This window comes from Microtus oregoni, unplaced genomic scaffold, assembly GCF_018167655.1.
Source record: "Microtus oregoni isolate MIOR12 unplaced genomic scaffold, Mior012 000011F_ref0000422, whole genome shotgun sequence".
In the NCBI taxonomy this organism is placed as follows: domain Eukaryota; kingdom Metazoa; phylum Chordata; class Mammalia; order Rodentia; family Cricetidae; genus Microtus; species Microtus oregoni.
The window spans coordinates 48,004,743-48,015,652 of NW_024543070.1; the positions used below are offsets into that span (position 1 = coordinate 48,004,743).

The window sequence follows — 10,910 nt, forward strand, 5'->3', positions numbered from 1 at the left end:
GCGTCCTGAGTTCAATTTCCAGAACCACAAAGTTGTCCTTCGATCTCCCCTTGCAGAGGTCAGAGTGCCCACCCATGTCAAAATACACAAAAATTTCAAATTGATATTAACAAAAATGTAATTTCAATGACCCATTTAAAAAGTCGGGGGTTGGGGTGGCACATTCCTTTAATCCTATCACTTGGGAAGCAGAGGCTGTGATTTTGAGGCCAGCCTGGTCTACAGAGGGAGTTCCAGAACAACCAATAGCAACAGAAAAACCCAGTCTTGAAAAACAAAGTTTTAATGCAAATTCACACAGCACAGGAGAGGTTGGAACAAGAAGGAGTTCAAGACCAGCCATGGCTGCATGAGACTCTGTCAAGACAAGAAACAAAGCAAATTAATAAGTCATACTAGTCAGCATATTCCTAGGTGTGATGGGGAAGATTACCTATGAGAATAATCTGGATTGGGTTAATTGAGGCAGGTAAGACTCATCTAAAATGGAGGTGCCATTGTGAGTGGCTAGCTGAACCTCCTGCTGCATGGTAAAACAGTCTTCAAACTTAATTAGAATTACAATCAGCATAAACAATATCAAGCAAGAAACACGATAAATGTTTCAGTAATTATCCTAATGAGTTTATGTCTTGGATATAAATAACTTGGCCAACTCATGAGAGGAAAGTAACTACAACTATCTAGTCTCCAACCCCAAAGAAGACCCGAGAAGGGAAATAATATTACTTGAGTTGCAAATGAAACTTTGGGTGATTGCCTGGGTAGCCAGTTGTCTCTGTCATTTGATGCACATTTTGGAAGTTGCTTGATTGCACCTCCTGCTTACTCAAGTAATATTTCCCTTCTCGTGGACAGTGGTAAGACTGGAAGACGGTGCTGCCTAGGTGGGAAAAGTTGGCCACTTTGGGAGGAGTATGAATGCATGTATATATATATGCCTTCGAACTTGGTTCCTAACTAAAGATGACTTTGGTTATCCTACCTCCACCTCCCATTAAACTGTTTCTTTTTGTTTTACTTTTTGAGATAAGGTCTCTACATAACCCTGGCTGTCCTGGAACTCACTGTGTAGACCAGGCTGGCCTTAAAGACACAGACACCCACCTGCCTCTGCCTCCCTAGTTTTGAGAATAAAGGTTTGAGCAGGCACCACACCTGGCTTCTCAACGATTTAAGTTCTTGTCTATCATTACTGAAAATAGTAACCCCAATAGAGAAGGCCACTTACAGTTTATAGTCAATTGAAAGTCTTTATTCCAGCCAGTTGGGACCACCCAGGGAATTCAGGGACCTGGGTGTGGTCCTGAGTGTCTCTGTCGGTCCGTGGTTTTTTCGTTTGTTTTTTTGAGACGGGGTTTCTCTATAGCTTTGGGACCAGTCCTGGAACTTGCTCTGTAGACCAGGCTGGCCTCAAACTCACAGAAATCTGCTTGCCTCTGCCTCCCTAGTGCTGAAGCGTGCGCCACCACCGAGCCCAATCACCAGTTTTTTAAAGGCAGAAACCACGTCCTTTCACCTCGCTCAGCAGTTGTAGGGAAGTTTTGAAGAAGCAAGTAGTTATAACAAAATCGAAGAAAAGCAGTTGACTGGAGGGGCTTCCGCCCAATCAGGCAGTTCGCTGACGTCTGGGTCCTAGAATAGAGAGTTGGGTAATTGTCTATGGGATTGTCCATCAAGATCAGATTCTAGATAAACCTGAAATTGTCTCAACAAGAATACACGATAGAAGAACTTTTGCACTGTTTTACCCTATCACAGCCTAAAGGCCAGAATGATTGGCGTCTATGATTGGTTCATACTGTTTATTAAGTCTGATGGGCAAACAAAGGTACAAATTTCAGCCTTCGCTATTGCTTGAGGGTGGGGAACCTCGACATTGAGTGTGCCCCCCCCCCTTTATTTGCAAACCGGGGTCACCATCACTCCTGTCACATGCAGGAAATTCAGGGTCGAGCACAAGGCTAGACATGAGGTTTAACAATACTGTTCCCTCGTCTACTCCATGTTCTGACTAATCCTGAAGCTTGGGGATGGAGGCCAGGGGTGTGCAGAAGCGGCCTGGGAGCCGGCTTGCTGGCGGCCGCCGAAGTCTGTCTCCATCTCGCCACCAGGCGGCGCGGGGCAGCAATTTGAGCCCCACGACCTGCGCGATTCCCCGGAGGCCAGCCGGAAGTCTCCTGCGCGACTTCCGGACTTCGACCCGGAAGTGGGCCCGAGCGCGTGGCCGCGACCAAGGCTCCCAGCGGCGTTGGGGGGCGAGGGAGCTGACAGCATGGAGGCGCCGCTGTTGCCGCGCGAGTCCGCGAGGTTCGTGGCCGAGAACAGTCGTGACGTGCTCGTGGACCTCGAGGGCGTGCGCAGGGCGGCCGAGCTGCTGCTGCCCGCGGCCTCGGCGTGGCGTGTGGAGCAGTGGAAGGCCCTGCACGAGCTCAACCCGCGCGGGGCCGACGAGGCGGCGCTCGACTGGGTCTTCGTGGTGGACTCGCTCAACTTCTCCTTCTGGGCGGAGCAGGAGGAGCGCAAGTGTGAGGTGCGCTACGGAGGAACAGCGTACACCGGCTACTGGGCCCTGTGCGCCGCCTTGAACCGGGCGCTCGACCAAGGTGGGTGTGGCCCTTCGTCGCCTGCTGCCTCGGGCGCGCGTCCTGAGGTGTCCCTCCCTCTGCCTAGAGCAAAAGCCCGACCGCAGCGCTCCGGCCACCAGCAGAGGTGGCAAAGCCAGTTTTCTTTTAAAAAAAAGAAAAAGAAAAAAGAAAAGTTACTTTAAGTTGGGCATACTGGCTCCTGTCTGCAATCCCAGCACTCCAGGCCACGGCAGGAGCATCACTATGGTTTCTAGGCCAGCCTGAGCAACGTAGTTTTAGGCCAGTCTCATAGCGAGCAAGACCCTCTCGCAGAAAAACAAATGAAAAATAAACGCCTCCTGAAGAAGAAAAGGACAGATCATAGAACGTTTTATGCAAGGAAAATACACGTGCCACATTGAGTGGTTGAGTAAGCAGACAGCGAGGGGCGGGGTTATTTGTGCGCTTTTGATGCACTTCTGGAGCTCTCATTTGGTTACTTATTCTAGAATTATTTTTCATTTGTATGATTTTTATTTTGGGGTTTTTCCTTTTTCTGTTTGGTTTTTGTGCACCACGTGCATGCAGTGCCCATGGAGGCCACAGAGGGCGTCGATCCCCTTGGACTGCAGTTACAGAACGCCGTGAACCACTGTGTGGGTGCTGGGAATTGAACCCTAGTCTTCCGAAAGACTCACTGAGTAGCCTTGACCGGTGTAGAATTCAGACTACGCTGGCCTTAAACGCTCAGGGATCCCATTTCGAATGCTCAGGTTAGGCCAGCACCACTGCACTCCGTCTTCTTTAACACGAATTTGATTCCATATTGTTTGCAACTTCTCCATCTCTGAATTCGGTCTTTAAAGGGATACCAGTAACCAGCGCCTCCTACTATGCCACCGTGACTCTTGATCAAGTTCGGGATATATTCCGTTCAGATACCGCCGTGCCCATGCCCTTAATAGAAGAGCGGCATCGGATTCTCAATGAAACTGGGAAGATTCTGCTGGAGAAGTTCGGCGGCTCTTTTCTTAATTGTGTACAAAAAAGTGAAAAGAGTGCACAGAGGTTAATGCACTTGGTCGTTGAACATTTTCCTTCTTACAGAGACGAGGCACAGTTTGAGGTGAGTTTGTAGCCGAGGATTTTAGAATGCGCACTAACTCCGAGTTAATGCTTTTCTTGCCAGAGCTGTTTTTAAGGCTAGCCACTTAAAATTTGAAGCTTGCTCACCTTGGACTAGAAGCAGTAACAAAATTTGCGTTTCACACCTGTCACTTTTTGTTTTCCCATCAGTTTTTAACATGTTTCAATCTTAAATAGAATGGCATCACCTGAGGCTAAAGAAAGCAGGATTAGTATTTTAAAAAGTTCACAGAGGGCTGGAGAGATGGCTCAGTGGTTAAGAGCATTGCCTGCTCCTCCAAAGGTCCTGAGTTCAATTCCCAGCAACCACATGGTGGCTCACAACCATCTGTAATATGGGGTCTAGTGCCCTCCTCTGGCCTGCAGGCATACACACAGACAGAATATTGTATACATAATAAATAAGTAAATAAATAAATATTTAAAAAAATAAGTTCACAGAGCTGGATGAAAATCAGAGTGGAATGTATAACAGTTTTTCTCCAGGAAAAAAGCATTTCTTGAAAAGCTTGGTATATATTTTCTTTCTTCCACACTGTTCTTTTATAATATTTGTTCTAGGATACGAAACAGTTGAATGGAAGTACTTTTTAAATGATGACCGTTTGTTTTATGCTCCCACTACACACCTAGGTTTCATTTTTGTAAAATTCCTTTGGAATCCTTGCCGCTGAATATCTTTTGTTCTGATTTCTTTTATGTGTATGAACTGTGAGCTGTCAGCTTCCTGTGCTGTGTGTGCCACCGGCCAGGCCCCTTGCCCCCAGACTCTCCCTCTGGAGCTGTCAGCCCAGATAAACTCTTCCTTTTCTAAACTGCTTCGGGTCGAGGTGCTTTGTCACAGCCCCAGAAGAGCAATGACATCCCCTCCCCCATCCCGAGTTTCTTCCCGTTTTTAGATATGTCTGATTTGTGTATTAATGCATTCATGTTTTGGCTTCCTGTGCATGTGTGCACCACGTGTGCCATGTGTGTGTGCCTTTTGCCTATAAAGTTCAGAAGTGACAGGTTTGGGAACGGCTGTGAGCCACTGTGTGGGTGCAGGGAACCACCTCCTCCCACCCCAAAGTCCTAATGAACATTTGTTCCTTTCATAAAAGTAGGTCAACCTTAAGGTTGGGTAATAGGTTATTTCTCATTGTGAGGGAGTGTTTTGGAGTGTTTTTAGGTATCTTTTTTTGCTGCTTAAAATTTACTTTGGTTTTTATACTTGTGTGTGTGTGTGCATGTGCACACACCCAAGCCTATGTGTACACTGCATGTGTGCCGAGGCACCCATGTGGATGTCAGAGGACAACTTCTAGGAGTTGGTTTTTTACCACTGTGGCGTTCAGGAGGTTGGACTTGGTGGCAAGCCATCTTCAACAGTCCTTTCAGTGTTTTGTTTTGCTATGTTTTTGTGATATTGGGGTCAAATCAGGGCCTCCAGGATGCAGAGGAAGTCCTCTATCTCTGAGCAACACTCCCAACCCTTGTGGACTTTCTCTATGGGATTTGTCCTTAAATTAATTCCAGAGGGCGTGTGGTGGTGCACATATCCAGCCTCCACTCTTGGAAGGCAGATGAGAGGACTGAGTTCCAGGCCGGCCAGGGTGCTATCGTGTGATCTTGTCACACACAAAACTGTATTTATTTATGGTATTTGCTAATTCAGTTATTCTGAGGTGGTAGTTGTATGTTCTGAGAGCTAGTTATGGATTATTTTCAGTAGATGAGCTGCTTTAAAACACGGAGAGTACAGCCACAGGGATCAGACTAGGAATAGATTTTAATTATCAGTATTTTTTGTAATCTATTCATTAGAGGCATTTGGGGGAGGGGCTTTATGAGAGGCTTGAGGGTGGAGAGGGGCTGTAGAAATCCAGACCCAGGTGATCTGATGTCCTCACTGGGGCTGACCTTCCTGACTCCAGGCATCATGCATGCTAGACAAGCACTCACCGAGACATAGCGCTGGTCTGTTACGTAGACTCCTTAAGTTATGGCCACGACCTTATTCTGTGCTTAAATGGAATTGGCACTTTTGTTATGTAGACTCCATACTGACTTTTATTAATTGCCCTGGCTGGATCCTGTCAGTTACATCTTCATCTCTAAATTAAGTGTGTGATTAAAAATCAGCGCTGTGCTTTCTGTAGCCTAGAGGTAATTATCTTCTTCACCCTCCATTATTTATATATGGTTAGTGTGAACTGCGCTCCAGTTAGATGAGCATTCTCTTTTTTCTACTGTGCTTGGAAGTGAACTCAGAACCAGTGCTTCACCACTGGGCCACACCCCCAACCACAGATTCGCATGTTTTCAAAAACAATGCTGCCTACATATAGGAATACTAACTAGCTGAATTATAGTACACGGGCATATATTTATGAATAATATTGAGAGAGTGCTAGAGACTGGAGAGTTAGCTCAGCAGTCCAGAGCTCTCACTCTTCCAGACCAGCGTTTGGCTCCCAGCACCTATGTTGGGCAGCTCACCAACACCCGTGACTCCAACTCCAGGCTATGTGACACCTCTGGCTTCTGCAGGCACCCACACAGGTGTCATATACCATCCCCTACACATGCATATATGCAAATGATTAAGAATAAAATCTTTTTTAAAAAAGAAAAAATACTGGAATCTAGGAATATAGCTCAGTTGGTGGCTATAGCTCAGTGTGTTTATCAGTTGGTAGCTATAGCTCAGTGTGCTTATCAGTTGGTGCCTATAGCTCAGTGTGCTTATCAGTTGGTAGCTATTGCTCAGTGTATTTAGCTTCTGCACATGAAGCCCTGAGTTTGATCCTTCACACTGGAGAGCAAGGGAAGGGAGGGAGAAAAGAAAAGAAAATGAGTACTGAATGCTGAATGGTGTCAAAAGTGAATATTTTGTGTACCTTGGGGTGGTGAGGGGAACAGCCAGGCATAATAGTGCACACCCTTACCCTAGCACTTAGGAGGCAGAGGCAGGCAGATCTCTGTGAGTTTGAGGTCAGCCTGGAACTCTACAGAGCAAGTTCCAGGACAGCCAGAACTACATAGTGAGACCCTGTCTCAGAAAACAAAAAGAAGTTTTAGTGAGAGTGTTAATTAGATACTTTAAAATTTTGTTTTGCTTTGGTTTGAGATAGGGTCTTCTTACTGTGTAGCTCTTGCTGGTCTGGACGCTGTGTAGACCAGGCTGCCCTAAAACTCAGAGATTTGCCTGCCTCTTCTTCCTAAGCACTGGGATTAAACACGTGTTGCCACACCAGGCGAGAATTTTTCTAAACTACATGTTTATTATGTGCTCAGGTCACGGTTGTGTGCTGTACTGCACAGTGAGTGTGGAGGTCAGAGGACAACATTTGGAAGTCGGTTTTACCATGTGAGTCCTGGGAATTGAATTCACCTCATCAGGCTTGGCAGTGCAGACCTTAGCTTGCTGAGCCATCTTGTTGTCAGGTCCTTTTATTTTCTGTAAAACGTTTATATTTATAAATCTTTATCAACAGAATAGGATCGTTGTAGACAGTCTCTCTCTGTCTCCATCGCATGCCCTCTTTAAATAGCATACGGTAAGAATTCAGAAGCTCCAGTGATAAGTATTCTCCAATCACAGGGGAAAAGGATTGCCTTTTACAAGCGAGCCCAGATCCTTGTGGCGGACACATGGAGTGTGCTGGAAGGAAAGGGGGATGGCTGTTTTGAGGACATCTCCAGCATCACCATGTTTGCTGACTACAGACTGCCGCAGATTCTCGTTTACCTTGGAGCCCTGAAATACTCCGACAAGTTGCTGGAGAAGCTTCGCAAAGGTTTGCAGCTTTCTGTCCTTGTTTGCTGCTCTGTGGTTTGTTGCTGAGTCTGTTTGGTTTTTGTTTACAAACAACTCTCCTTTGCTTACAAAACAGCACTGGCTTGAGATCTATGTGCTGGGCGGGGTGGTGGCTTCCTGTACTGAGGAGACAGAAGCAAAGGGTGGGGAGTCCCAGAGCAGCTTGGGCTACAAGGGGAGGGGGAGAGAGAGCCTCTGTTGAGTGGGGCAGGGTAGCACACACACCTTTAATCCCAGCACTCAGGAGGCAGAAGCAGGCAGATCTCTGTGAAGTGGAGACCAGCCTAGTCCACAGAGTGAGTTAGTTCTTGGACAGCTAGGGATACACTGAGAAACCGTGTCTCAAAAACAAAACAAACAAACAAACAAAAAAACCCAAAAAAACACGACTAACAGAAAGGAAAGAGAGGAATAAAACATGCAAGGGTAATTGAAATGAAAACAAAATGGCTTTTCTTGTTTACACTGTGGAATGTAGACATTATTGAAAATTGTGTTTACTTGGTCATTATCATTTCAGACCTTGATAACTGAAATTTAAACTTGTTACATAGAGATGTGTGAAATAGGTACAGTGATTAATGTGTAGTGATTGAGCTGAGTAAATTCCATTGTGATGGAGGTGGGATCAGAGAGAGGAGGATTTACAGAGAGCTTTCTTTCCCAGGCTTACCTATTGCCATGCTTGGGCACAGTTACAGAAGAGTAAGGCTGGGCATCTTACTCGTTGGAATAGGCGGGGTACATTGAAAAGTTCACGTGAGCGTGACTTCTTTTTATAAGAAAATGCCACTTTTGCTGGGCGGTGGTGGCGCAGCCTTTAATCCCAGCACTCGGGAGGCAGAGGCAGATGGATCTCTGTGAGTTCGAGGCCAGCCTGGTCTACAAGAGCTAGTTCCAGGACAGGCACCAAAAACTACAGAGAAACCCTGTCTCGAAAATCAAAAACAAACAAACAAAAAAACAAAACAAGAAAATGCCACTTTCATGCCAATTTACCTCTCAGGTAGAGGAGTTTCTGTTACTTTATTTTTAAAACCAAGTTTTTATAATTGAATCATTTTCTCATGTGAAATAAATGTAAACAGAATTATTATCCATCTAAAGTTCACCAGGCTTTGTGCTGCCTGGAGCAGTCCTTTCTGTCTTTGTGCCTTCACTGAAAAGTAACAAGCTGTTAAATTGTAATGCTCATAGCCGATATAAGTGCTTGATTATTAGATACCTTAAGTTTTATGACAAGAGAAGCATGTGTGTAGGTGTGTGGGCATTCACCTAACTTCAGCTGACCTGTTTTGAGCCAAGGTCTCATGCGTAACCCAGGTGGCCTCAGATTCTCAGCCTTCTGCCACAGCTTCCCAGGTATCCAGGACAGCAGACATGCACCACCATGTCTAGCCCATTCCTGTTTTCAAATGAAGTCATGTGCACAGGTAGCAAAAGGTAGCGCTCCAATGTCATCTTTCCAGGGAACAGAGTTTTTAACCCATTACTGGATGTCTTGTGTAACACAGGAAGCATTTACTGTCTTGCAGTTTCTGTGGTCTGGGAGTCTGGGTTCTGCTTAGCTGGGCTCCTCTGGGCAAGGCTGCAGTCGGTGAGAGCAGCCATCTGATCTAGAGCTCTGCGGAGGTGGTGGCCTCTGCTTTGGGGTTACACTCGTCGTTGACTAGGCAGTTTAACCAAATGAGAGTTAAGTTTGATTAACAGAAAAGAAAGGCTTACATTTTGTGCCAGCTTATGAGGCAAAGGAGGTGGAAGAAACCCCATTAGTCTGCATTCTTCCACTGGCCAAGCAACGAGGATGTTGGAGAGAGAGCAGCGTTACTTGACGTTAGAGGTTGGATGCAGCCTGCCAGGCTTCCCATCCCTCAGCTGGCCTCTGGGTACCCTGAATGGTCCTGCCTAGAGCCCAGGACCTGAACAGCACCCAGTGCCATATCTTCATTTAACAAGTTTACTTGAGGAACTAGTGTGTGCAGAGTGTAATAGTTGGTCCTGGAAGGACTGAGACCAGCAAGGCAGACACCCTCTGTCACTGTGAATTTAACTTGTAATCTTGCATTAATGCCGAGGTTTATAAAATGATTTTTTTCTTCCTCTCTTTTAATTATTGCAGGAGAAATGCTCTCAAATGGAGACAAACAAGAGGTGGAAATTAGAGGTTGCTCGATTTGGTGTGTCGAGCTCATCCGGGACTCTCTCCTGGAGCTTCTTGAAGAAAGGGGTGAAAAGCCTCAGGGTGAGATCAACTCCATTCTTCTGGATTATCACTTGTGGGACTATGCCCGCGACCACAGGGACCACATGAGAGCAGTCCCGTTTCACCGTACCCGCTGCATTTATTACTGACCCGCGTGTGGACGGATCCAGGGGAAAGACTTGCACTTTTAGATCTTGCGGTCATTTGCACAATTTTGATTTGATAGAAAGACAAAAATTATAGGAATAGGTAATTGACTATCCAGTCTTTGTTTCTGTTTTTTTTTCTTGGCATATCATTGTGTATCCCCATAATCATACTGCATAATCTATAATGATAATATTCATGTCTTTAGTTGGTAGCTTTTCTCAACTTGTAGTCATTTTCTTCCTCTTCCCCTTTTTTGTGTTTTATGGCCCTGGGGATCAAGCCTATGTCTTGTGTATGCCAGGGAAGTGCTCTACCACTGAATCACGTGCCCATCTTAGTTATTGACTATGTGTTATAGTAATTTAATATTAGATAGAGATAGTCTTTGGTATATGACTATTGCTTTTAATTTTTTTTTTAAATGTATGCAGCGAGTGTTCTGCCTGCAGGCCAGAAGAGGGCACCAGATCTCATTATAGATGGTTGTGAGCCACCATGTGATTGGTGGGAATTGAACTCAGAACCTCTGGAAGAGCAGCCAGCCTTCTTAACCACTGAGCCATCTCTCCGGCCCCTAAACTATTGCTTTTTAAAAAATAACTTAGAATTTATATACATATATTCCCAGTACTCAGAAGGTGAAAGCTGAGTTTTAGGCCATCCTGGATCATCTTAAAAATCAAAAACAAGTGCTAAAGAGACATTTGCTTCTCTTGCAGAGGACATGTTTGGTTCCCAGCACCCATCCTGGGCACTAACAAGTACCAATAACTCTAGCCGAGCTCTCCTCACCACTATATTCTTACAGTAACCATGCAAACCAGGGAGAGCTGCTGCGTCAGGCACCTCACTGCCATCTGCTGGACACTTGTGGCAGCGACTGGGTGTGCAAAGGTCTGACCTGAGCAGGACACAGCTTCCACTAAGTAGCTGGTGCCTGTCCCTCCTTGTGTGATCCTATGGGATCAGAGCCTGTGGATCTGACGGGCCAGGCGATCCTGTGCCCACCCAGAGGCAAGTGTGGTAGTTTCAGTGAGTCACTGTC

At 45.8% G+C, this 10,910-nt stretch overlaps 1 protein-coding gene across 1 annotated transcript; it reads left to right on the top strand.

Moving 5' to 3' along the window:
- Positions 1–2,210: 2,210 nt before the first annotated feature.
- Positions 2,211–9,975, top strand: LOC121453690 (queuosine salvage protein-like). The gene is made up of 4 exons (XM_041660619.1): positions 2,211–2,606; positions 3,434–3,693; positions 7,297–7,492; positions 9,632–9,975. Exons 1-4 carry the CDS (start codon positions 2,276–2,278, stop codon positions 9,862–9,864), a joined length of 1,020 nt encoding a protein of 339 aa, XP_041516553.1. The 5' UTR covers positions 2,211–2,275; the 3' UTR covers positions 9,865–9,975.
- The last annotated feature ends 935 nt before the right edge of the window (positions 9,976–10,910 follow it).